The sequence below is a fragment of the Bubalus kerabau genome, chromosome 18 (genome assembly GCF_029407905.1).
Source record: "Bubalus kerabau isolate K-KA32 ecotype Philippines breed swamp buffalo chromosome 18, PCC_UOA_SB_1v2, whole genome shotgun sequence".
In the NCBI taxonomy this organism is placed as follows: domain Eukaryota; kingdom Metazoa; phylum Chordata; class Mammalia; order Artiodactyla; family Bovidae; genus Bubalus; species Bubalus kerabau.
This window is the reverse complement of record NC_073641.1, coordinates 61,269,777-61,295,896: the sequence shown is the minus strand read 5'-3', so window position 1 is coordinate 61,295,896 and position 26,120 is coordinate 61,269,777. Positions and strand designations below refer to the sequence as shown.

The 26,120-nt window shown below is 40.0% G+C and overlaps 1 protein-coding gene across 1 annotated transcript in view; it reads right to left on the bottom strand.

The window, feature by feature from the left end:
• The window catches only part of DNAH5 (dynein axonemal heavy chain 5), a 270,204-nt gene that overhangs the window by 125,589 nt on the left and 118,495 nt on the right, over positions 1-26,120 (bottom strand). Inside the window, exons 39-47 of the mRNA XM_055554828.1 lie at positions 25,320-25,454; positions 24,363-24,470; positions 21,406-21,559; positions 17,167-17,313; positions 13,035-13,276; positions 10,137-10,313; positions 9,490-9,691; positions 7,105-7,247; positions 5,969-6,103 (exon numbers count right to left, since the gene is read on the bottom strand). Coding sequence (XP_055410803.1) covers positions 5,969-6,103; positions 7,105-7,247; positions 9,490-9,691; positions 10,137-10,313; positions 13,035-13,276; positions 17,167-17,313; positions 21,406-21,559; positions 24,363-24,470; positions 25,320-25,454 — 1,443 coding nt within the window. The remainder of the gene's footprint in view (positions 1-5,968; positions 6,104-7,104; positions 7,248-9,489; positions 9,692-10,136; positions 10,314-13,034; positions 13,277-17,166; positions 17,314-21,405; positions 21,560-24,362; positions 24,471-25,319; positions 25,455-26,120) is intronic.

The window sequence follows — 26,120 nt, the reverse complement described above, 5'->3', positions numbered from 1 at the left end:
AGAAAGTCGCTTGAATTTGCTTTTAGTTTAACATCATTTCCCTAGTCTACAATAAATATAAAATAAACAGCAATAAGTCATTAGCAAAAAAACATAAAGTGAGAAGTGTGCATTAAAATGATGTATAACATAACCACATTTATTTAAGGATGCATCCCAATATTAAATGGCAAATTTCAACAATGCAAAAACTGCAATTACTTTTGCACCAACTTAATATCTTGAAAGATTGTTACAGTCATTTTAACTGATTTGTTCTTCATCATACAATAAGGAAACTATTTTTTGGATAAGTGGAGAATGCATTTTACCTCAATATACCTCCAGTTTCTCTTATACATTATCTTTATTTATTTATTAAGTTTTTTTAATATGGACCATTTTTAAAGTCCTTACTGAATTTGATGCAATATTGCTTCTGTTTTATTTCTTATGTTTTTTGGTCCCAAGGCATCTGTGATCTTAAGCTCCCCAGCCAGGGATCAAACCCACACTCCCTGCATTGGAAGGCAAAGTCTTAACCACTGGACGAGCAGGGAAGTCCCTGTGTTTTATCTTTAACATGACTTAAATCATGAATCAGTGGGAAAGAAATGAGATCTTTAAGACTGAGATTCTAGAGCACGAGAACCATGAAGCCCTTTCTGTTTTCTCTGCGGTGCTGATTCAGCTTACTAAGCACATACATTTGAATAACTGATTGATTTCCAAACTACATTCCATGCAAATGGTAATGCTATAGTCAGTAGTCTGGGATTCTTCCCCAGTGTCCCCATTACCCCCTTCCAACACCCCTTCCATCAGTTTTAATGTTCCTTTCCACATTGCTAGGACATTTTTTTATAGAGCAGAGTGCAGTTCCCTCCTGTACCATCTGAGCTTAGAATGTAGCAAAAAGAGGGTGTTGTCCTCCACTTTCTGAGGGGAGAGGAGTGATTTAGCTTGACTGCATCTGCCCCAAAACTGATCATGTCAGGCTACAGACACCAGTTTGGAGGAGGAAATGGCAGTATGCTCCACTCCAGTATTCCTGCCTGGGGAATCCCATGGGCAGAGGAGCCTGGAGGGCTATAGCTCATGGGGTCGCAAAGAGTCGGACACGACTGAAGCGACTGAGCATGCACAGACACCAGTGGGCAGACTTCTGAATGAGGAGACAACGGTCTTCAGATCATGGAAGCCTGTGGAGCTCAGAGCACAGATCTGAGAAGTCTCTTGGACAGTAGCCCTGTTTAGCTTTTTTTTTTTTTTGGTTGCACTGGGTCTTCATGGTGAGCAGGCTCTTCGTTATGAGTGGCAGGCTTTTTCTAGTTGTGGAGTGTGGACTCTAGAGCGCAGAGTCAGTAGTTAGAGTACATGGGCTTAGTTGCCCCAGAGAATGTGGGATCTTAGTTCCCTGACCAGGGATTGCACCCATGTCCCCTGCATTGGAAGGGGGATTCCTCATCGCTGGACTGACCACTAGGGAAGTCCCCTTGTTTAGCTTTGGCTGTGATTATAAGGAGACTCTGAGCAGGGCTGGACCCTTTGTATAATGGGGGTTGGGATAGTGTCATCCACATAGGCACCAAAAGACAAAACTAAATCTGTAGGAATAAACAGAAGCATCGCTGTAGAGAACAAATGTACAGATACCAATGCGGAAAGGGGAGATGGGATGAGTTGGGAGATTGGGATTGACATATATACATGACTATGTATAAAATGGATAGCTAATGAGAACCTACTGTATAGCACAGAGAACTCTACTCAGTGCTCTGTGGTGACCTAAATGGGAAGGAAATCCAATACAGAAGGGATGTATGTGTGTTAGTCACTCAGTCATGTCCAACTCTGTGAGCCCTGGACTGTAACCCACCAGGCTCCTCTGTCCATGAAATTCTCCTTGGACAAAGGAGCCTGATGGGCTACAGTGGGTGGGTTACCGTGCCTTCCTCCAGGGGATCTTCTCGACCCTGGGATCGAACCCAAGCGTCTTACATCTCCTGCATTGGCAGGTGGGTTCTTCACCACTAGCACCACCTAGGAAGCCCCTCCAACATGGTTAAGTTCTATTATAATTTAAATATTGCTTTTTACTGTATCTCCTCCTCTCTGGACAATGATATGCTCTAAATTAGTTGTTTGTTTTTCTCATATGAATGAGTGAATGTCATAGCCTTGTAAATTACCCACCCTGCCCCCAATCAGGCCTGGAAACTTTTTTATAAGTTATATACAACGTCTCTATTGAATGATTTACAATTTTGTCTAGACTCTGCTGTTTCCCCAAAGAAATCAGTTACTGAACATATTTGCAATATTGTGCCGTCCACCTAATCCCTGGCCTCCTTGACCTACTGTCTCACTTCATCCATCCTTCTGGTGATATAAAAGCCCAGTCCAGTTAATAAAATCAAATGGGTATATTCACTTACTTGAATATTGTCTGTCTCATCCACTAGAATAGAAGGAGTGCAGGCACCCTGTTTATCTTATTCATCACTGCCTCCTGGGTGTCCATAAAGGTGTCTGGTATGATATATTTATCAGTAAATATTTGACACATAGATCAATAAAGATAAGAAACTTGGGAGTCATCTTTAATTTTTTTCCTCTCTCTCCTATCCCTCTCTTCCAACAATATCTACTCAATCAAAAACAAGTCCTGTCCATTCTGCTTCTCAGCCCCAATTTGAATGCATCCTATAACCATCTCCTCTTGAGTCTCTCTGAATACAGCCCTATCATTCCCATCAGCAGCCAGAATGAACTTTCTAAGTGGTGATGCAATCCTGCTCAGTATCCCCATGATTCCTTATTAGTGGCTTACAAGGAACACCATGATGCTCCCTGCTCACTTCTCCAGACTCATTTCTAAATATGCCTTTTTAGTCTTTGTTCCTGCCCATCATGGTCTTCATTCATTCATATTCAGTTAACAACAACAACAAAAAAAAACACATACCATAAAATAATGCTCCTCTCAGACTGATTTACAGTGCTCATTAAGAGATTCTTATTTACATCCTTAAAGTATCCATTTATGAGCCAAAAAATAAATAAATAAAAGTCTCAGAATTAGTATTGTTGTTGTCTAGTCTCTAAGCTGTGTCCGATTTTTTGCAACCCCATGGATTGTAGCCTGCCAGGCTCCTCTGTCCATGGTACTTCCCAGGCAAGAATACTGGATTGGGTTGCAGTTTCCCCCTGACCCAGGGATCAAACCTGAATCTCCTGCATTAGCAGGTGAATTCTTTACCACTGAGTGACTAGGGAAACCCCAAGATTAGTATTAATCAAACACATTTTGTAAAATATTGACTTAGATGGATGATCGCCCATAAAAATCACTTCTTTCAACCTGGCTTATTCGTAAAAAGTTGAAATCTCTAGGAAGGGTCTGGACTATGGGATGTATGCTGTTCTCTAAGAATAGACAACAACTTGACTCTGAAATAGCAGAATGATAGTCATGATGACATCACCTTAAGCCATCAGTGGCACCAAAACAAAGATTCTGACCTTGTAGTCTGTCCAGCTCACACACACATGGAATGTTTGGGTGAACCCCAGTTGGACAGTGCCATTTTAGACATAAAAACCAGATGGTCAGTCATCCAGATAGACTTAGGCATGGAGTTGAGGAAAGCCATTCTAAGAAACATGTGGGGTCTTCCCAGACCAGGGATTGAACTGGTGTCCAGTGCATGGTGGCTCAGCTGGTGAAGAATCCACCTCCAATGCGGGAGACCTGGGTTTGATCCCTGGGTTGGGAAGATCCCCTGGAGAAGGGAACGGAAACCCACTCCAGTATTCTGGCCAGGAAACTCCCATGGATTGTATAGTCCATAGGGTCACAAAGAGTCAGTACGACTGAGCAACTTTCACTTTCCCCTGCATAGCAAGGCACTCTCCTAACCACTGAACCACCAGAGAAGCCCTAGAATTCTCATTTTTAAAAACCAAAACTTATATCAGCATTTATAAGATGGCTGTTGCATTCAAAACACTTTAACATTATTTTTTAAAGAAACAAATCTTTTCAGAAATTCCCTCAAGAAATTTTCACTTTCTTCTTATTTTCTGTATTACTCACATTTTTAAAGATATGTGTGAATCGCTTGCAAAAATAATTAATATTTGTTTGAGAGAGAAAAAGAATCATCTCTCTTCAAAGACTAACTGAATTCCTTAGCTAAAAATAGGGTGACCACGTAATTTTTGCTCAAACTTCATACATTGGTTAGTGAGGCGAATGCTATTCATTATTTATCTGAGACAACAGAAGTTAACTGGATAGTCCCTAGCAGAAAAGGACATAGAGCCTGTCCTCCTACAGATAAAACATGTGAAAGTGACCCTATGGTGAAAAAAAAGGAAGCTCGGATGAAAACAATCTGTCCAGCAACAGACATGTGCCCCTGATACATGTGCCATCGTGGTAACACGAGAGGGATGAACAATATCTATTTTCTCATCTACAATTTCAATTTGGTTTGGAGCCAAGTAAATGGGAGACAAATGCTCTCAGCTCCATCACCCCTTGTTTAGCATGAATGGCTGAAAATTATCATGAGCAAGTTAATTACAGCAGTTGGGCTAATTGAAAGCTTTCTAAAACTAATGAGTCTAGCTTACTAGGAAGCCCTGATGCTCAGCAGTCAAAACAGGCACTAAACAGAGCAGATGACCCCAAGATGCCTCTGAACAGAAAAATAAACAGTGAAGTGCTGAGACTCCCTTCTTACTGAAGGATAGGAAGGATCTGGGTTAAAGGTTATTAGCTGTAAATCCAACAATTGAACTCCTAGAGAAGAGATGCTAATACTTTGAAAATCTGCTTTATTATTCTTCTGATTATTATACCTCAGTATGGTAATGCTTCTATAAATTTATTACATGGTTTATGAATTTTATATTAATAAGCAGGATGTTTTCTAGATTATGTGTGCCTTTTTCCAGGAAATGAATAAGTATTTCATGTTATAGACATATAAAACACAAGTCTTTACCACCTTAGAGGGGTAAATATTACCAAGAAAGATACCAGCTCAGTCATGTCTGACTCAGTGTGACCCCATGGACTTTGTAGCCCACCAGACTCCTCTGTCCATGAGATTTCCCAGGCAAGAATACTGGAGTAGGTTGCCATTTCTGACCACAAGATCTTTCCGACCCAGGGATTGAACCTGTGTCTCTTGAGTCTCCCACATTGGTAGGTGGATTCTTTAACACTTGTGCCACGTGGGAAGCCCCAATACCACCAAGAGGTACTGGTAAAAATATGTGCCAACTCCCTGCCATATACTAAGGAATGTGGCTAGCCTTTGTCCTGGTCCCTAGGTGAGAGTCTAAATTCTTGGAATTTCCTGAATAAAAAGGATGTCTTTATTACTCATGGTGGGTCTTTCAGACCACTTATGCCAGGAAAACTTAACCATATGATTAGAGTGTTAGGGCTTTAAACCATGTCATATCAGCTGATCTCCCACGGGGAAGGGGCTTGGAGATTGACTTCAATCATGCAGCCAATTGATCATGCTTCTGTAATAAAACTTTAATAAAACCTCTGCTCTGTTCACCGAGGCTCAGGTGACCATCCTGGTTGGTGAGGTACACAGATGTGCCTGGAGAGTAAATACATCCTGTGACAAAGAAGGTTCACATTCGAGACCCTCCCAAACCTTTTCCTATGCATCTCTTCTTTTGTCAGATCCCAATTCATATCTTTTATAATAAAACCACAATCATAAGCATAACATTTTCCTGAATTCTGTGAGTCATTCTAGTGAATTATCAAAACTAAGGGGTTACGGGAACTCTTCAATCTGAATAATAGAGATACTGGAAAACATAAGTAGAGGATTTACAATGGCTGTGAAATTGCAGGTGAAGTTCAGCGGGTACATCAGAACAGTCGTGAGATTTAAGCCTCCAAAGCTCATCATAAACCTGGGCTCAGTTAGCAGCACCCAAGAGCCAGTACCTGAAACATCAGTGGGGTAGTTGCAGAAGAAAAGTTCAGACTCTTGATCACGTGGCTTTCAGGATCATATTTTGACATAAATCCTTTGATTATGACTGTCTTGGCTGTTCCTTGTTCACCAATTAACAGCACGGCCTACAGTAGAAATTGAGAAAGAAATAAAAGAAATACAATAAGATGATTGTCATGGGCTCAACTGTGGATATGAGGATGCCCTAACTCCGAGTACTTCAGAAGGTGACTGTGTCTGGAGATAGAATCTTGAAAAAGATGATTACGCTAAAATGAGACTATTAAGGTGGGCTCTTGTCAGTCTAACAGGTGCCCTTAGAAGAAGACGACATTGTGATACACAGAGAAGCAACAGGCATGCACACACAGAGACGAGGGAGGACACAGTGAGAAGACAGCCACCCAGACGCCAGGAAAGAGAGGTCCCCGGAAAAACTAAACCAGCCAACACCTTCATCCTGAACTTCAGGCCTCCAGAACTGTACAGAAAGAAATGTGTGCTGATTAAGCCACAAGCCTGTGGCATTTTGTTACAGCAGCCCTGGCAAAATAGTACAATAACTAAAAGAGAGGATTTCTCTTTGGAGAAACAAGTCAAAACGCACATTCTCTCTCTCTCTCTCTCTATATATATATATATAGAGAGAGAGAGAGAATAGCTTTAATTCATAATTAATTTTTTTCTCATATATATATGAGAAAAAAATTATTATGAATTAAAGCTATTCAACTCTAATATTGTTGCATACATGCTCAGTCATCTCTGACTCTTTGCAACCCCATGGACTGTAGCCCACCGGGCTCCTCTGTCCATGGAATTTTCCAGGCAAGAATACTGGAGTAGGTTGCCATTTCCTTCTCCAGGGGATCTTCCAACCCAGGGATCCAACCCAAGTCTCTTGCATCTCCTGCATTGGCAGGTGAATTCCTTACCACTGAGTCACCTGGAAAGTCCCTAATATTGTTACTAAGGAATAATAAAAGAAGTAGTATACTAATTTGGGTAATATTTTTATTTATTGTAAACAGCAATATAAAGCATTCTAAAATGAATGCAAGACGCTCCATGTTTTCAAATGACATTTCCAAATGTGTCATTTTAAATAAAACTGAAAGTGCCATACCTTGCCCTGTTTAGCAATGGTTTTAATTAAGAAGTCGGTTCTCACGTTGTCAACATTTGGCACCAGGATGGAGCCATATTCTGGGGTGGTGTTAGATGGATAGACATATTCCTCAGTACATGTGTTCCAGTGCATCCATTTGCCTGAGATGAACAGAGAACACTTACATCTTCATATTTCTATTAATAATTTAATTCCTAATTATAAAGAGCAGACATTTTTGACATCTCATGAAGCCATCTTCCAAAAGCTCCTCAAAAAATAAAAATCATTAAATTCAGACATCTAAGTATTTAAGTATGTGTTCACTGAGTCAAAATTCCCAAAGGAGCTATAAAAAGTGGTAATAGAGGAGTTATCTTGGAATTCTCTTTTTAAATATGTTCTTGTTGTTCAGTCAATAAGTCATGGAGAATGGCATTGAAACATGTAAAATATCATGTATGAAACGAGTTGCCAGTCCAGGTTCGATGCACGATACTGGATGCTTGGGGCTGGTGCACTGGGACGACCCAGAGGGATGGTGTGGGGAGGGAGGAGGGAGGAGGGTTCAGGATGGGGAACACATGTATACCTGTGATGGATTCATTTTGATATTTGGCAAAACGAATACAATTATGTAAAGTTTAAAAAATAAAATTAAATTAAAAAAAATAAAAAATAAATTAAAAAAAAAAAAGTCGTGCCTGACTCTTCAACCCTGTGGACTGCAGCACGCCAGGCTTCCCTGTCCATGACCATCTCCCTGAGCTTGCCCAAACTCATGTCTATCAAATCGGTGATGCCATTCAGCCATCTCATCCTCTGTTGTCCCCTTCTCCTCCTGCCTTCAATCTTTCCCAACATCAGGGTCTTTTCCAATGAGTCAGCTCTTCACATCAGGTGGCCAAAGTATTGGAGCTTCAGCATCAGTTCTTCCAATGAATACTCATGACTGATTTCCTTTAGGATTGACTAGTTTGACATCCCTCTTTGGTATCCAACGGATGCTCAAAAGGTTTTTAATAACATAAAGTGTGTGTAAAAATCAGGACAGTGATAGCAGTATGTACCTAAAATCATTTTTCATTACATACTTTTCTAATTGTAAAACCAAAAATAAAACATTGTTGGAGAAGACTCTTGAGAGTCCCTTGGACTGCAAGGAGATCCAACCAGTCCATTCTGAAGGAGATCAGTCCTGGGTATTCTTTGGAAGGAATGATACTAAAGCTGAAACTCCAGTACTTTGGCCACCTCATGTGAAGAGTTGACTCATTGGAAAAGACTCTGATGCTGGGAGGGATTGGAGGCAGGAGGAGAAGGGGACGACAGAGGATGAGATGGCTGGATGGCATCACCAACTCGATGGACATGAGTTTGAGTGAACTCCGGGAGTTGGTGATGGACAGGGAGGCCTAGCATGCTGCAGTTCATGGGGTCGCAAAGAGTCGGACACGACTGAGCGACTGAACTGAACTGAGGATGCCATATACAAATATCCCATATAAATGTAGTATATATATATATATATATATATATATATATATGTATACATACTCCAGTACTCTTGCCTGGAGAATCCCATGGATGGAGGAGCCTGGTAGGCTGCAGTCCATGGGGTCGCTGAGAGTCGGACACGACTGAGCAACTTCACTTTCACTTTTCACTTCCATGCACTGGAGAAGGAAATGGCAACCCACTCCAGTGTTCTTGCCTGGAGAATCCCAGGGACAGGGGAGCCTGGTGGGCTGCCATCTATGGGGTCGCACAGAGTCGGACACGACTGAAGCAACTTGGCAGCAGCAGCAGCAGTACTTTATAAATATGTAGGCACATAAATAAATTTAACATATATTTATGAATATTCACACCTATTTGATAAAAATATACTTCACACTTTGCAATTTTTACAAAAGTTGCTGATTATATCAAATGAATAGCTGAAATGCATCTGACTTGGGGATTTTTTTAATTTGTTTTTAACTCATTAAAAGTTCAGCACACGATACATTTAGCAAGAAGAAAATGTGCATTTGGAACCCAACTGAAATAAATATATGAAAAAGAAATCATGGGCTCTCTTTCAAACACACACAAACATTTCCATTTCAATTTTACAGCAAACAGTTTTGATTACTTTGGGAAATATACACCAATAAATAGATAGGTAGGTAGAGAGCTGGAGAAGGCAATGGCAACCCACTCCAGTGTTCTTGCCTGGAGAATCCCAGGGACGGGGGAGCCTAGTGGGCTGCCGCCTATGGGGTCGCACAGAGTCGGACACGACTGAAGCGACTTAGCAGCAGCAGCAGCAGGTAAAGAGCTAGAAGGTAAAATAGTAGACATTTGGGGGGGGGGAAAATGGTCTCCCTTGTGATGGACGGATAGAAGCCCAGGACTCACCATCGGACCCAACGTAATAGTCAAACATGGAGTCGTCAGGCCCCGCGAGGGGCGGCAGGTCCAGGGCCAGCATCTCCCGGGAGCGCAGCCACTGCTCCACGCGGCGCCTGCCGTCCGGTTCGAGCACCGCCCCCACGCTCCACATCAGCGAGAAGACATACAGTCTTCCCAGGTGCTCCACCGTGACCTCCCCGCCTTGCTCCTGTGCACGCAAGAAACTTTCCTTTTAATTACTTCATTCTCAAACCAAGACTTGGCTTTGATATCTTAATGAAAATCTAAGTAAAGATCTAAAAGGGATAACAGCTTTCTCCCCGCACCCGCCCAAAAAAAAACAAGGAGGAAAAGATGAATAAAACTGGAGAACAAATTCAGAACTGATGTCTGGGAATATCAAGCAAGTTTCTGAAATAAATTTAGAATCCTTTTAGATGACTGTGAGCCTGCCACCAAGTGATCAATACAAACCGTGGCTTGCTTTGTTTAAAAAAAAAGAACACACACACACACACAGCATTAATATGTGAAGTCCATGACTGAAACCTTCCCCTCCCCCTTTGGTTCTAAGAATCAATTTCAAGTCTTGCACTCTGCAAAGTGTGGCTCAGCTAACAAGGGAGAAATTTCGAGAAAATTGAGGGATTTACCTTGGGAGGGATGAGGCCTTGGAGCATGTTGATGCTTTGCAGGACCACAAAGGCCTCCAGCATCTCCATCTGATGCTCTAAGTTCTGAATACTGAAGCGATACAGGTCGGGAAATGACTTGGTGTACAGGTGACGAAGAATTTCAGCTTCTTGAGGTGAACGTTTTTTAAGAAAACCCTGTTAGTGTTCAGATGAATGCATTCATTAAATTTATTGGCACACCAGAAAAATGATCCAGTTGAGGTACAAGAGTTTTTTAATATCAATTAACAATAATAATACCTAATGATTATATTGCACTTCTAATGTACCAGGCCTTGATAAAATTCTTTCATGTGTGACCTCATTTAGTGTCAAAAAAATTCTGACATAGGGATGGTTATTATCCTTCTATAGATGAGGAAACTAAGGCCCAAGGAGTTTAAGTAACATGCCCAGGATCCCATAGCTTGTAGGTGTCAAAGCCATCCCCAACCCAGGGATCAAACCCACTCCATTACAGGTGGATTCTTTACCAATGAGCCACCTGGGAAGTCCAAGTCATTTGGAAAAAACTGGTCCCAGAGTCTGATTCTAGCATCTGTAAGTTCAGCTACACTACACCTAAGCTCAGGTCTTGAAGTTGAGATAAAGGGAAAAGTCTTAGGCTCTTGGTTAAAATATGCTCAGAGAAAATGAGGAGGCATATACATGGAAATAATTTAGAAAAAGGAAGAAGAATAAAAGATAAACAAAGGAAATCCATTCTCAGATTATTCAAAATGGGAGACAAAGATATATCACAATTTTACTTCTTCTAATCTAATTAATAACCAATGTAGAAAAAATATCAAAGAATACTCAGGAAAATGGAGAATTTAGTCATTTGGGAAAGCCAGTATTAGTAAAGTGCATGTGATTCATAACAAAATACCATTTAACACACAACAATATTTTCTTCAGATGAGGAAATTTCCCTTGGCATCAAGAAACCAAGTCATTCTTAGAGACTCTGAACAGAAGCAATAAAACGGTGATTCTCAGTTACCCATAATTTCATGAATTCAACATGACTGCACAATGACAAAAACAAAACCTAGCACTTTCAAGTTGATGGAAGCAGAAAATATTATACACAGGGCCAAGAAATCAGCGTGACTCACAGAGGTTCATGGGGTCTCATGATCACAACTTCTCCATTGTCAGCCCTCCAATGACTTTCTCAGAGCTTCCCTGCCCTCCTCTAAACATTTACAGTCAGAGATTTAGGAGTCCTGCTTCTTGCTAACCATTTGTAAGCAAATTAGCATTAATATAAAAGTCTTATTCACCCTCAACATGGACAGAATATAATAGAAACTCATTTCAAAAATAGCAAACTGTAAATATTCATTAGCTAATAGTATAAAAATATTTTCTAAAAGCCTTTGTAAATTTGAAGTATTTGGGAGAAAATCACAAATTCATTTTCACTTGGAGTTTGCTGTATCCCTTGTCACCAAGCCTGAATCCACTGTGGTACTTTTTAAAAAACATTTAGAACACCTCTCTCCCCAGAGATTCTAATTTGATAGATTGAGGTGTGACACAGTTATCTGTATATGAAACGAGTCGCCAGTCCAGTTTTGATGCACGATACTGGATGCTTAGGGCTGATGCACTGGGACGACCCAGAGGGATGGTGTGGGGAGGGAGGAGGGAGGAGGGTTCAGGATGGGGAACACGTGTATACCTGTGGCAGATTCATGTTGATATATGGCAAAACCAATACAATACAAAACCAATACCAATAAAATACTGTAAAGTTAAAAAATAAAATAAAATATATTAAAAAAAAAAAAGAAATGCCATTGGTGATTATTCTTGCAAAGCCAGAGTTGAGAACTCGTGTTCTAAATTTTCCTTGAAGGATGGATAATTTAATTGTGAAATCTGAAATTTTCAGAAGGATTTTTAGTGACATATCCAACTGTACATCAGAATTACTTTTCTTTATAATCCCCTAATTTAAAATATATATTCATAAGCTTTTAATCAAAATTATCTCCAAAAAACTTATTCAAATGAAAATAATAATTTGACAAACAGTGTCAAAAAAGATTGTACTGATGGCTCATCTAGTAAGCATTCTGCCTTACGTTATGGCATTTATTTAGTAAAATATGTAAGTATGCAAGGCATTCAATTACAATCTTACCATAATCAATATACTCTAACATATACTGGTAGTAATAAAATAATATACCTTATCAGGAATTAAACAGAGATTATCTGAAATATTATTTCCAGGTGCAAACTTAAAACTAACATTATTACTATTGAGTCTCATAAAAATTCTTTATATGCAATTTTAATAAATTGTCTCCTTCAAGTTAATATTCTAAGACGGTTGCTTAAATTTTCCTTATTCATTTACAATGTGGTAGTACTCTTGCCTGGAAAATCCCATGGACGGAGGAGCCTGGTAGGCTGCAGTCCATGGGGTCGCTAAGAGTCGGACACGACTGAGCGACTTCACTTTCACTTTTCACTTTCATGCATTGGAGAAGGAAATGGCAGCCCACTCCAGTGTTCTTGCCTGGAGAATCCCAGGGATAGAGGAGCCTAGTGGGCTGCCGTCTATGGGGTCGCACAGAGTCGGACACGACTGAAGTGACTTAGCAGCAGCAGCAGGATTATTGATTCACCTAGGCCTTGCAATGATTCCTCAACCGGAGCTGAGGAACCCTGAGCACTGAAGAAATCTTTAAGGGACAACCAGGGCTGAAGGTTACAAGGGTATTCAAGGATCTCCCATAAACATCAGCATTAAAATGCAATTACACCAGGAAGTCTGCAGAAAAATCAGTGCTCACTCTAAAGGGAGGCTCAAGGACCTATTTCCCTCTTTAATTATACCAAAAAAGATTCCAATCATACCTCAAGAATAGGGCTCCAATCAAGGATAGAAGAACTCATGAAAACCATCCCATTTCTTGAGACGGTAGCAGGCGAAGCGTTGTCAATGTTATGAGGTTCAAAAACAATCTTGCAGTTTGGAGCCATGGGAATCCGATCGCCATTGGCCAGGGTTAGTGTTTTGTTATCATCCAAAACGGAATTCAGATTTTCAATCCAGATGGCGTCTACTGGACCATCAAGAACTATCCAGATATGCTCCCCTAAAACATCCCACCAAGGGCAGGCAGAAGAGCATACAGACACATATATGCATATATACATAACTACTATGCTTGAAGAAATATCATAACAATATAATTTTCATTAATTTTTAAATAAAGCTTTGACCTAAATGATTATCTTATTTCTTTGCATAGGGGTCTTCCAGTTCTTTATGTAGCAGCTGTTTAAAGCACACAATCAAAACAAAAAGTCATTTGTTCCCTGAAAAGATGCTCATTGAGCACCTTCTCTGTACCAGCATTGTTCCTGAGATAGGGTGATACAATAGACAACATCCTGCCCGTCACAGAGGTTGCTTTCTAAGGGGTAGAGATGACAAAGCAATATGCAAAGAAATATGTAAGAAAGATTCAGCAGGATAAGAGGGTGGGGCATTTTAGATAAAGTGGTCCATGAAATATTTCTGGAGCAGAATGATGTGATGAAGAGATGTAGAACTAGGATTTTTCAGGCAGTGGCAACAGTAGTTGCAAAGGTCCTAAAGTAGGTACAAGCTAGGGGGCCATGCCCCAGGGGCAACAGGAAGTCAAACCTGGTTAGAAAGACAAGAAGGCAGAAAGGCAGAAAAATAAATGACCCAATCAAAACATGGGCCAAAGAACTAAATAGACATTTCACCAAAGAAGACACACAGATGGCTAACAAACACATGAAAAGATGCTCCACATCACTCATTATCAGAGAAATGCAAATCAAAACCACTATGAGGTACCATTTCACGCCAGTCAGAATGGCTGCGATCCAAAAGCCTACAAGCAATAAATGCTGGAGAGGGTGTGGAGAAAAGGGAACCCTCTTACACTGTTGGTGGGAATGCAAACTAGTACAGCCACTGTGGAGAACAGTGTGGAGATTCCTTAAAAAACTGGAAATAGAACTGCCTTATGATCCAGCAATCCCACTGCTGGGCATACACACTGAGGAAACCAGAAGGGAAAGAGACACGTGTACCCCAGTGTTCATCGCAGCACTGTTTATAATAGCCAGGACATGGAAGCAACCTAGATGTCCATCAGCAGATGAATGGATAAGAAAGCTGTGGTACATATACACAATGGAGTATTACTCAACCATTAAAAAGAATACATTTGAATCAGTTCTAATGAGGTGGATGAAACTGGAGCCTATTATACAGAGTGAAGTAAGCCAGAAAGAAAAACACCAATACAGTATACTAACGCATATATATGGAATTTAGAAAGATGGTAACAATAACCCTGTGTACGAGACAGCAAAAGAGACACTGATGTATAGAACAGTCTTAGGGACTCTGTGGGAGAGGGAGAGGGTGGGAAGATTTGGGAGAATGGCATTGAAACATGTAAAATATCATGTATGAAACGAGTTGCCAGTCCAGGTTCAATGCACGATACTGGATGCTTGGGGCTAGTGCACTGGGACGACCCAGAGGGATGGTATGGGGAGGGAGGAGGGAGGAGGGTTCAGGATGGGGAGCACATGTATACCTGTGGCGGATTCATTTTGATATTTGGCAAAACTAATACAATTTTCTAAAGTTTAAAAATAAAATAAAATTTTAAAAAATTTTTTTAAAAATGTAGAGATCAGCTTAGAGATGGCATTGAGAGCCACGGACTGGGTAAGTTTCATCCAGATCATAAGTGTATAGATAAGAAGTCTGAGAACAGAGGCACTTGAACATTCAGACTTCTGGGTCTGAACCAGGGTCTCCTCCGCTGGTTCCTCCCTCTGGCTGACCTCTCAGTGAAGCAGAAGTAGAGGAAGGTGCCCATGATGTCAAGTGGTGGAAGAGTTTGAAGGAGTGATCAGCTGTGCCAGACACTGCTGAGAGTGGGACTAGACTGAGAAGCAACGGCTGTCACACTGTGTGTGACAAGGTGGAGGTTATGAGTGTCCCCAACAGAGCACTTTCCGAGGGACACTGGGCACAAAGACTAACAAACGTCAGGTCAGGAGATATTTGGAGGTAAAGACAGCAGCATAAGCAGAACACCCAACAGAAATGCCCTTGTAAATTTAGGTATTCAGTTTCACAGTTGCTGTTAATTTTTTAACCACTAGTTCTCTTTTACAAACCAGCACCATGACCAAGTCTGTAGTTCTAATTTTTATTTGTAACAACTATGCAGTACTCTGAGTCAAATGAAATGCTTAGAAAATCCTAATTATGCTTATTCAACTAGCAGTTTAAGGAAAATTGTGATCCGATCGCCAGAGTCCCTGTGAAAGTAAAACTGTATGTCGCCCTTTTTTAAAAGAGTTAAAAAAAAAAAAAAAAAAAAAAAAAAACCTCTCTGAGTGCCTAGTCTCTAAGTTAACATTTGCTCACTGGATCTGTGTGACACAGGATTACTAGAATAAGTCAGAAACAAAAGTGTATTTAATTCCCATAAAACAGCAGCAGTTTCTAATACACTAGAAATGAAGCATTTTCTTTTCTCTTTCACCATTGGTATTGGGTTGATTAATCACATTCCCTCAGAAAGATCTGTGGTGCCACCTTAAATGTTTTTCAGCAGAACACTGTTTCCCAAGGCATGGACTCATGAAATGAACCCAAATGTCTCCGCCCTCCTCCTGTATCCCTGCTGTTGCTTTCACGGTGCTTTCTCCTACTCATTTAGGAGTGAGAGGAAAACTGATCATCACCTCCTCCATCTGAACTTATATTCTGGGACCACTGGGCTCAGTTTGCAGGGTCCCTAGGTAAGAGAATATTCAGAGTGAACCACTAGCCTTTAAGGAATTGGTTTAAACTAAAGCCAAACACACATGTCATCTAAAGAGAATGACGTATGATCAAAAACTTTCTTTTTGATTCAATCTTCTTTCCTAAGAAGCTCATTTCCACCTATAGTTTTATAGGAGAATTGGTTTTTTAAAGATAGGCCATACTGAGATGAGTACCATTTTTTAAATATTCAGTGAAAATAGTTATGGTGAAATCACTTGACTTAATACAATCAATTTTCTTTAACAGCTTTTGCTATATCATTCTAAGATATCACAGGAATATAGAAATATTTTTTCAAAAGGAAAATAATTCCCTTTGTAACCCAAAAAAGGGAGGAGGTGGGTATTTTAAATACATTAATCAATCATTTCTGTGTTTCAACATTCACAAATATCATACTGATTTATGACTTCTTGGTCTTGAATAAGATATTATATAGAAAATACAATTTTACTGATTTTATTTCTTTTTAATATTTATTTATTTGGCTGTGTTAGGTCTTAGTTGTGGCCCACAAGCTCAATTTCCCTCTGGTATGTGGGTTTTTAGTTCCCTGAGGGATTGAACCCGTGTTTCCTGCATTGGAAGATGGATTCTTAGCCACTGGACTACCAGGAAGTCCCCTACTAATTTTAAATAGCTACCAAGGCTTTTATTTAGAAGCACATGTCAAAAATTATAGCTGTAATTCAGGGACTATGGTGGTCCAGTGGCTAAAACTCCTTGCTTTCACCCCAGGGGATAGAGGTTCAATCCTTGGTGGGAGAACTAAGATCTTGCATGCTGTGTGGTGCTACCAAAAAAAAAAAAAGGTATAAACTAATACTCTCTTTAGAGTCATGGATGTAGAAAACAAACTTATGGTTACCAGAGGTGAGGAGAGGAGGGATACATTGGGAGATTGGGCTGGACATACACACTGCTATATATAAAATAGATAACTAAGAAAAACCTGGTGTATAGCACAGGGAACTCTACTCAATACTCTATAATGACCTATATGGAAAAGAATTTTTAAAAAAAGAACTGGTACATGTATATGTATAACTGATTTGCTTTGCTGTACACCTGAAACTAACACAAAACGGTAAACCAGATTTACTCCAATAAAAATTTAAAAATAAAAAATTACACTTGTAATTCATCTCCTACCTTTCTTAGCCCTCAATGTTTTCCTCCAAAGAGTAGAAAATATCCCATCGGTCCAATCATTCGTCGCCACATCAAGCCGACCGAACATCTGTGGGGCTGTAATCGCTTTAGGATTCATCCTCATTTCCCGATGTGGTTTTCCACAATCTATACCAAGTAAATCCAGATTTTAAACAACTCACATGTAGAATGAACTATCATTAGGCAACACTGCACCAGTTTGCAGTGTACTATCTGTCAGCAGATATTCAAAACGTGAAAAATACGAAATTACATTGAAAATACATATCTTACTGCACCCCAAGTTATCATAATTATCCTCATTATATGTTATTGACCAAAGCACTTTTTTATCATCTGGAAAAGAAAATTGCATGTTACAAAAGCGGGGGAAATGATACCATGCTGGAATTGATGAAGGAATTAATGTAATCTGGAAGTGCTTCAAATGTCACAGCTCAAAATCTTTTGGCTTCTGGTCTACTAGGTTAAATCTTAGGTCCCTGATGGCTCAGACGGTAAAGAATCTGCCTACAATGCAGGAGACCTGGGTTCGATCCCTGGGTCAGGAAGATCCTCTGGATAAGGGAATGGCAACCCACTCCAGTATTCTTGCCTGCAGAATTCCATGGACAGAGGAGCCTGGTGGGCTACAGTCGATGGGATCATAAAGAGTCAGAAACAATTGAAGGATGAAGCATGCATGCACACACGTTAAATCTTATATCTGAAATTCACTTAGAAGATGCCTGATTCTCCTCATTAACAGCTTTCATTTGCTGAGATATGGTCTTGCTCATTTGGAAAAAATCAGCTAAATTAATGCTTCATTAACATTAGTGGTTGGGGCATAGACTTGGATTACTGTGTTGTTGAATGTCTTGCCTTGGAAACAAACTGAGATCATTGGGGTTTTGAGACTGCACCAAAGTATTACAAACTAAACCAAGAATGAGTCAATAAACAGCAAGTAGTCTAATAATTTATTCATTTTTGCAAAGACCTTCTCCAAAGCCAGTGATGCCATATTGAGTACATAGTTTAGACATATTATACATAATATATCTATATCATTTAATATTTAGTACTCATTTTAAGACACCAGGGCTTCCCAGGTGGCTCAGTTGGTAAAGAATCTGCCCACAATGCAGGAGACCCATGTTTGATCCATGGGTCGGGAAGATTCCCTGAAGAAGGAAATGGCAACCCACTTCAATACTCTTGTCTGAGAAATCCCATGGACAGAGGAGTCTGGTGGGCTACCCACTCTGGGAATGCAAGAATCAGACACAACTATTTGCTCAGGTAACTGTGCCCAGTGCATTTGTAGTTTATTAACAGAAGGCGGCTTCATACCAACAGAAGTATTATTAAGCATACTTTAAGAGAGGGAATACATCATTTTAATGCTATATAAAGATCCCCAAACAGAATTTTAATAGCACACATGAAAATCACATGACAAAGTCCTGCAGGTGTGAAATCTCAGTTTTGGTGGAAGTAGGTGCTGCCTGAGAGTATAATCCTGTCTCAGTGTGAGGACCCCCATGTAGAGAGTCCTATTGTACAGAATTCACTTCATCCTGTAGCTGAGGAAACAGATTAAACCCAGCGTGTGCAGGACCCTAGAACAAATATAGACCATCACTACCAACCAACATCAGTGCACTGAGGCTCCATAAGCTGACCGGAAACCCAGCCAAGCAACTTTTCCCTGTGGGACAATGCATGGTGCATTCTAACAGCCAAAGTTCTGTGATATTTTGGAACTTAACTGTCATGACCATTGTTGCCAATACTTTTAAGAAGAAAGTCATCAATGTTTAATAAGAACCACAGAATACAAGGATAATTGTGAACAAGGCAATAGTGATTATGCTTAGATGACCCTGGGTTAGGGGCTTAGATGTGAGGCTTAGGGACATCTGGAAATTAAGTGCACTGAATTCACTTCTCAAGAAAAATTTCTGATTCGGGGCAGGAAATTAGTTTACAGTGAGAGTAGTTTTTCAACACATAGAATTTAAGAATCAGGTTTGGAATTATCTTATATTTATTGAGAGGTAGCATCTTATTTTGGGGCTTCCCTGGTAGCTCAGCTGGTGAAGAATCTGCCTGCAATGCAGAAGACCCCAGTTTGATTCCTGGGTTGGGAAGATCTCCTGGAGAAGGGATAGGCTACCCAATCCCAGTCTTCTTGGTCTTCCTTGGTGGCTCATCTGGTAAAGAATCCACCTGCAATGTGGGAGACCTGGATCTTATATGTCATATATTAAGCATCTTATATTAAGTCATAATTGCAAAATGGTATGGTATGCTGGGAAAATTCTGGGTTTTACCTTAATGGGCTCTGACCTTAACTTTGAGTCACATTATTTACCATCTTTTTGACATTGAGTATTTCTGAAGTTGAATCTTGACTTTTTTGTCCAAAATGGAGATAAAAGTAGTCACATCTCAAGATTATTTTGAAAACTAAATGGCATAACATATGTAAAACATATAACACAGTCCATTAAATCACTTTAAAAAATGTTTGCATAATTCAGAAAATCCAAGATATAGAAACAATCTTGTGTCTGCCTGTGGATGAATGAATAAAGAAGATGTGGCACACATACACAATGGAATATTATTCATCCACAAATATAAGAACTTCCTGCCATTTGTGAAAACATGGATGGACTTTGAGGATATCACACTAATGAAATAATTCAGACACAGAAATACTGTGTGGTATCACTTATATGTGGCATCTCAAAAGGTCAAACTCAGAGAAACAGCTTCAGCGGAAGCTCCAATACTTTGGCTACCTGATGCAAAGAGATGACTCTTTGGAAAAGATGCTGATGCTGGGAAAGATTGGAGGCAGGAGGAGAAGGGGACAACAGAGGACAAGATGGTTGGATGGCATCACCGACTCAATGGACATGAGTTTAAGCAAGCTCCAGGAGATAGTGAAAGTGAAAGTCGCTCTGTGGTATCTGACTCTTTGAAACTCCATGAATTCTCCAGGCCAGAATACTGGAGTGGGTAGCCTTTCCCTTCTCCAGGGGATTTTCCCAACCCAAGGATCGAACCCAGGTCTCCCACATTACAGGCGGATTCTTTACCAGCTGAGCCACAGGGAAGCCCAAGAATACTGGAGTAGGTAGCCTATCCCTTCTCCAGCGGATCTTCCCAACCTAGGAATCTAACCGGGGTCTCCTGCATTGCAGGCAGATTTTTTACCAACTGAGCTATTAGGGAATCCCAGAGATAGTGAAGGAGAGGGAAACCTGTGTAGTCCATGGGGTCACAAAGAGTTGGACATGACTTAGTGACTGAACAACAACAACAGAGAAATGGATTATGGAATTGTAGTTACAAGGGATGGAGGTGGGGCATGGAGAGATATTGGAAAAGGGTACAAAATGCTAGTTATAAAATTAGCAAGTTTGGGCACCTAATGTATCAGCATGGTGATTATAGCTAATAATACTGTATCGTACAAATATTTGAATATTTCTAAGAAACTATCAATAAATCTTAAATGCTGTCATCACAAAAAAGAAATGGTTATTACGTGATATGATGGAGGTGGTAACTAATGCTATGGTGACAATAATTTTGCAACATCTATATGGATCAAATAAGCACACTGCACACCTTAAACTTATATATGTGTCAAAATAATATTTGAATAAAGCTGGAAATGGGGGTTCCCTGGCAGTCCAGTGGTTAGGACTCTGTGCTTCCAATGCAGGGAGCACAGTTTGATCCCTGATTAGGAAACTAAGATCCTGCATGCCATGCAGCATAATCAAATAAGAAAAAAATTTTTTAATTTAAAATATAAGCTGGAAAAAAAATGTTTTTCTCCTCTGGTCTATTAATGTACTGTGTTACCTCTAAAACATATCCAATATTCAAAAAAGTTGTATCTTACTTGCTTCTGCTGCTGTTTAGTCACTAAGTCATGTCTGACTCTTTTGCAACCCCATGCTATTCAACTCTAATATTGTTGCATGCATGCTCAGTCATCTCTGACTCTTTGCAACCCCATGGACTGTAGCCTACCAGGCTCCTCTGTCCATGGGAGTTCCCAGACAAGAATATGGGAGTGGGTTGCCATTTCCTTCTCTAAGAGGTCTCCTCCTATAAAAATATGTTAATATACATCTATATTTGTGTTCCTCTTGGAGCATTCACATGTCACAAAATGTGTCCCAGAGTAGTGAGGCTTGACTGTCCCCTTACCTGTCAGGGCTTTCATCAAGGTGTGGATGCAGGTGGTCTTGCCTGCCCCACTTGGCCCTAGGGTCATCATTCCATGCCGCACTCTCTGTGTTTCAAACAGCTGGATGACTTTCAGTTTCCAAGGAGGATGGTTGATTAAACCAGCTTCTTCAACCTGAAAACAAAACAAAATCCCCACATAAACAGCTATCAGGACTTATCGTTGTGTTCAAAATAAGTACAGACACGGAGCAAGGTTAGAGGCATGGGGGGTTATTATTAATACATATGGATGTGCCAGTTTGGAAAGATGGAAAAAGTTCTCAAGGCGAACAGTAGTGATGTTTGCACAATACAATGAATGTATTTTTTTTTATTTTATTTTATTTTTAAACTTTACATAACTGTATTAGTTTTGCCAAATATCAAAATGAATCCATCACAGGTATACATGTGTTCCCCATCCTGAACCCTCCTCCCTCCTCCCTCCCCATTCCATCCCTCTGGGTCGTCCCAGTGCACCAGCCCCAAGCATCCAGTATCGTGCATCGAACCTGGACTGGCAACTCATTTCATACATGATATTTACATGTTTCAATGCCATTCTCCCAAATCTTCCCACCCTCTCCCTCTCCCACAGAGTCCATAAGACTGTTCTATACTACCACTGAGCTATACACTTAAAAAATAGTTTAAAAGGTATATTTAAGCAATGAGTTTTACTACAATAAAAAATATATGCTGCTGCTGCTGCTAAGTCGCTTCAGTCGTGTCCAACTCTGTGCGACCCCATAGACAGCAGCCCACCAGGCTCCCCCGTCCCTGGGATTCTCCAGGCAAGAACACTGGAGTGGGTTGCCATTTCCTTCTCCAATGCACAAAAGTGAGAAGTGAAAGTGAAGTCGCTCAGTCGTGTCTGACTCCCAGCGACCCCATGGACTACAGCCCACCAGGCTCCTCACACCTAGACAAAAAGAAGGCTGAACATAATCAAAATGATATCCCAACCTAATCCATATCTGACTTGGGGAATTACAAACACTTATATTTACATGAATGTACACATTAGGAGCAACTTAAGAACAAAGGCTCAAATAGCAAAATTATTTTAGATGTTTAATTTAGAAGATACTATTTAGTATAAAAAGATCATTTCAAGCATACCAAGTTGACTGAAATTCCATACAACTGCCAAGCCATCTTTGTAAATCTAATGGATAGTTTTTATCTATCAAACAGATGTACGGAAGCTACTCTGTGAAACACTATTCTAAATTTAAACTTCTATGAGCTTAGTACAAATGATGTTTTCATTTTACAGATAAGAAAACTGAGACACAAAGAAACTAAGTAATTTACCCAAGATTATTCATGTAAAGTTATGGAGTAAGGATCTGACCCCAAGATTCAGCCCTATGGTTCATGCTCTTAACCATCATGCTATGCTTAAATTCACTATAAATGATGCTTTTATTTTTACTTAAATAATTTTTGGATAATATTTATGTATTATTTTATGCTATCTATTGACTCTTCATATTTCTCATATGCTACAAATTACAAATGTAAGTCACTTTATAAATTAGCTTATACTTAGCATTTTTAGGCAATGCTACAATTAAGTTGGCCATATGATGAAGAAGCCATTTGCAAAATGAATTATCACTTTTACCTGATTGGGAGGTTAAGATTTTTATACACTGACTTTAAAGGGAAAGTCTCCCTAAAATACTTATAATATTTAATACTTAAAAATATTTAATTTTTATTACAAATACATTCAAATAATTGAAATGCATTTTATAAATATGAGCTAGTCACCATTTCTATAAAACTTTTTTTTCCAAATGCTTTTTCATAGGAAAGGAAATTGAGGCACAAGATTTTCATGATTCATTTCCATCCCTAGGAAGACTATAGGGCTTCCCAGGAAGTGCTAGTGGTAAAGAACCCACCTGCCAATGCAGATGTAAGGCATGTGGTTTCGATCCCTGGGGGGATAAGATCTCCTGGAGGTGGCCATGGCAACCCACTCCAGTATTGGACTGGAATCCCATAGACAGAAAAGCCTGGTGGGCTACAGACCATAGAGTCACAAAGAGTCGGAGACAACTGAAGCCACTTGGCATAGCACAGCATAGGAAGATGATAAAAACTTAAAGCTGCACCAAGTATCATGGAAAATCCAGACACCTCATGATACACTTCACATGATGGATCCCCCAAAGCCCAAGGAAGAAATCACAAGTGATCCTTGGCCTGGGGGAAAAGATGGACAGCGAAGGAGCCACATGAGATCACTCCAAATGACTCTCAGTAGCAGGAGTCAGGACACCAAAGCAACATGATAAACAAACACCAGGGCTGCAGAGAGAACGAAGCCTAGCACAGGAAAGGCAGCAGGCCGCACCGCCCCCGGCCCATGCTGACCCACCACTTTTCATTGGGAATCTGGTGTGGAACCGTCTCCATCAGTAACAGCGCCACTAGCACATGGCTAACTGTAGTTGAGCGAGACCCCCTGTCGGGAAAAATTCTATTAATGGTGTGCAATAGCTTCTCTTAAAACTGTAGTCACAGCCTTGGTGTTGTTCTCAGAATCTGTAGATTTAGACCACACCAGCTCCACTTGACGGAGAAGGCAATGGCACCCCACTCCAGTACTCTTGCCTGGAAAATCCCATGGATGGAGGAGCCTGGTGGGCTGCAGTCCATGGGGTCACTAAGAGTCGGACACGACTGAGCGACTTCACTTTCACTTTTCACTTTCATGCATTGCAGAAGGAAATGGCAACCCACTCCAGTATTCTTGCCTGGAGAATCCCAGGGACAGAGGAGCTAGTGGGCTGCCATCTATGGGGTCGCACAGAGTCGGACACGACTGAAGGGACTTAACAGCAGCAGCAGCAGCTCCACTTGATTCTCATGAAATTCAGACGAAAGGAACACACAGCTTGATGTCCTGTGAAACATGTTACCTGTCTACTAATTGCCATTTCCAGTTCAGGGTAACCCGCCTTGTCCAGAAGAATATTTGGGAAGAGATCTTCAATCAAACTCAAAAATAAAGGTTCATCCTCATCAATCTCAAAAAGAAAAGAAAGGAAATCAGACCAACTCTTTTTGGCACAAGCACAGCAATATTAGGCAAACTGAAAATGAGGAATACATTTCAGATTACTTTACCACAGCCAGTAATAAATAAAATACCTCCACTGAAGTTGAGAAATACTTTCATCATGTTTCCCACGCATTAAAAATTGGTTTTTAAAAGGGAGGAAGGGTAGAGAAGAAGAGGGAAAAAAAGAAGAAAATAGAAGGAAAGAAAATACTGCCTATGAGACAACTTTCTGTAAAACCACCAGTTTAGGGAGTTACTACATAACCTATAATTTCTTATTTAAGTGAAAAAGAATTTTTCAAATAAAACAGAGTGGCAAATTCATGAAATGAAATTTGTTTAATTCATACTTTTACTATGAAAAAATATATCGTCAATATAGATAGAGATTCACTGTATATAGATTCACTGATAACCAGATGATTGATTATCAGTCTCAACTGTGAAATCAAAGAATGTGAAATTTTACACACTTGCAAAATCTTACATTCAATTTCCTGCCAAAGTCTACTTTAAAAAAGGTGGGATTATAGCTCTAAAACACAAAAATTTCAAGGTATCTGGAAACTTAAGATGTAGATTTTTTTTAATCCATTTTCATTCTATTGGAATAGACATGTGTTAGACTAGATATGAGCCACCACAGAAATTAGTTCTGAAAAAATGTAATTTAAAGTCATGCTCTATGAAATTTAAAGTGCTTCATCTGATAATTAAGCATTTTAAATGAGATCTTTAAATAAATATTTCTAAATCTCATTTGCACTTAAACTGAAATTTAAGCAGATGGAACAGCTCCATCTGTGAACCTCACCAGTTTGGAAAGATTCATATCTCGCAGCACACGCATGACGATCGTGGACTCCGTATCCGTGGGGCTGGCTCTCTTGGCTGCTCCCAGGGTTCGCAGAACTGACAGAATATTACGCAGACCGAAGTCATAATGTACCTGAAGAATATGAAGAACACTGGGCTTATTTTCAAAATTAAGTTACCCATGGCAACTGTACAAATTTGACAGAGGCATAATGAATAAATGCTGATTTTCCTTTTGAACACATGTACAGATAATAGAGCAATAAATCTTTTTATCAATAACTTTTTCTTTTTAGGAAATGGGGAATACCCAAAAAAGCCCACTCCCCTGTGTCATCACTAATTTAAGCCCTTAGATCTGAAAACTGTTGATAATAGACAGATCTTGACAGGGAGAAAGGAGTAAACTTCCTCATGGAAAATATAGGTTCCCTTGAGCCCTTCTTAAGCCAAGAAAATGTCCTCATATCTCAAAAACTAAAATTTCGAACCAGAATTAAACTGTGACCTCACTTATGACCATCACGTAAGGTTAGAAGATAGGAACATCAAAAAGAAAAAAAAAAAGTAGCTAAATTCCAAGATTACCTAAGTAAGTGAGTGAAGTTGTTCAGTAGTGTCTGACCCTTTGCGACCCTATGGACTGTAGCCTATGAGGCTCCTTCATCCATGGAATTTTCCAGGCAAGAGTACTGGAGTGGATTGCCATGTCCTTCTCCAGGAGATCTTCCCCACCCAGGGATCGAACCCGGTCTCCCACATTGAAAGCAGACGCTTTTACCATCTGAGCCATCAGGGA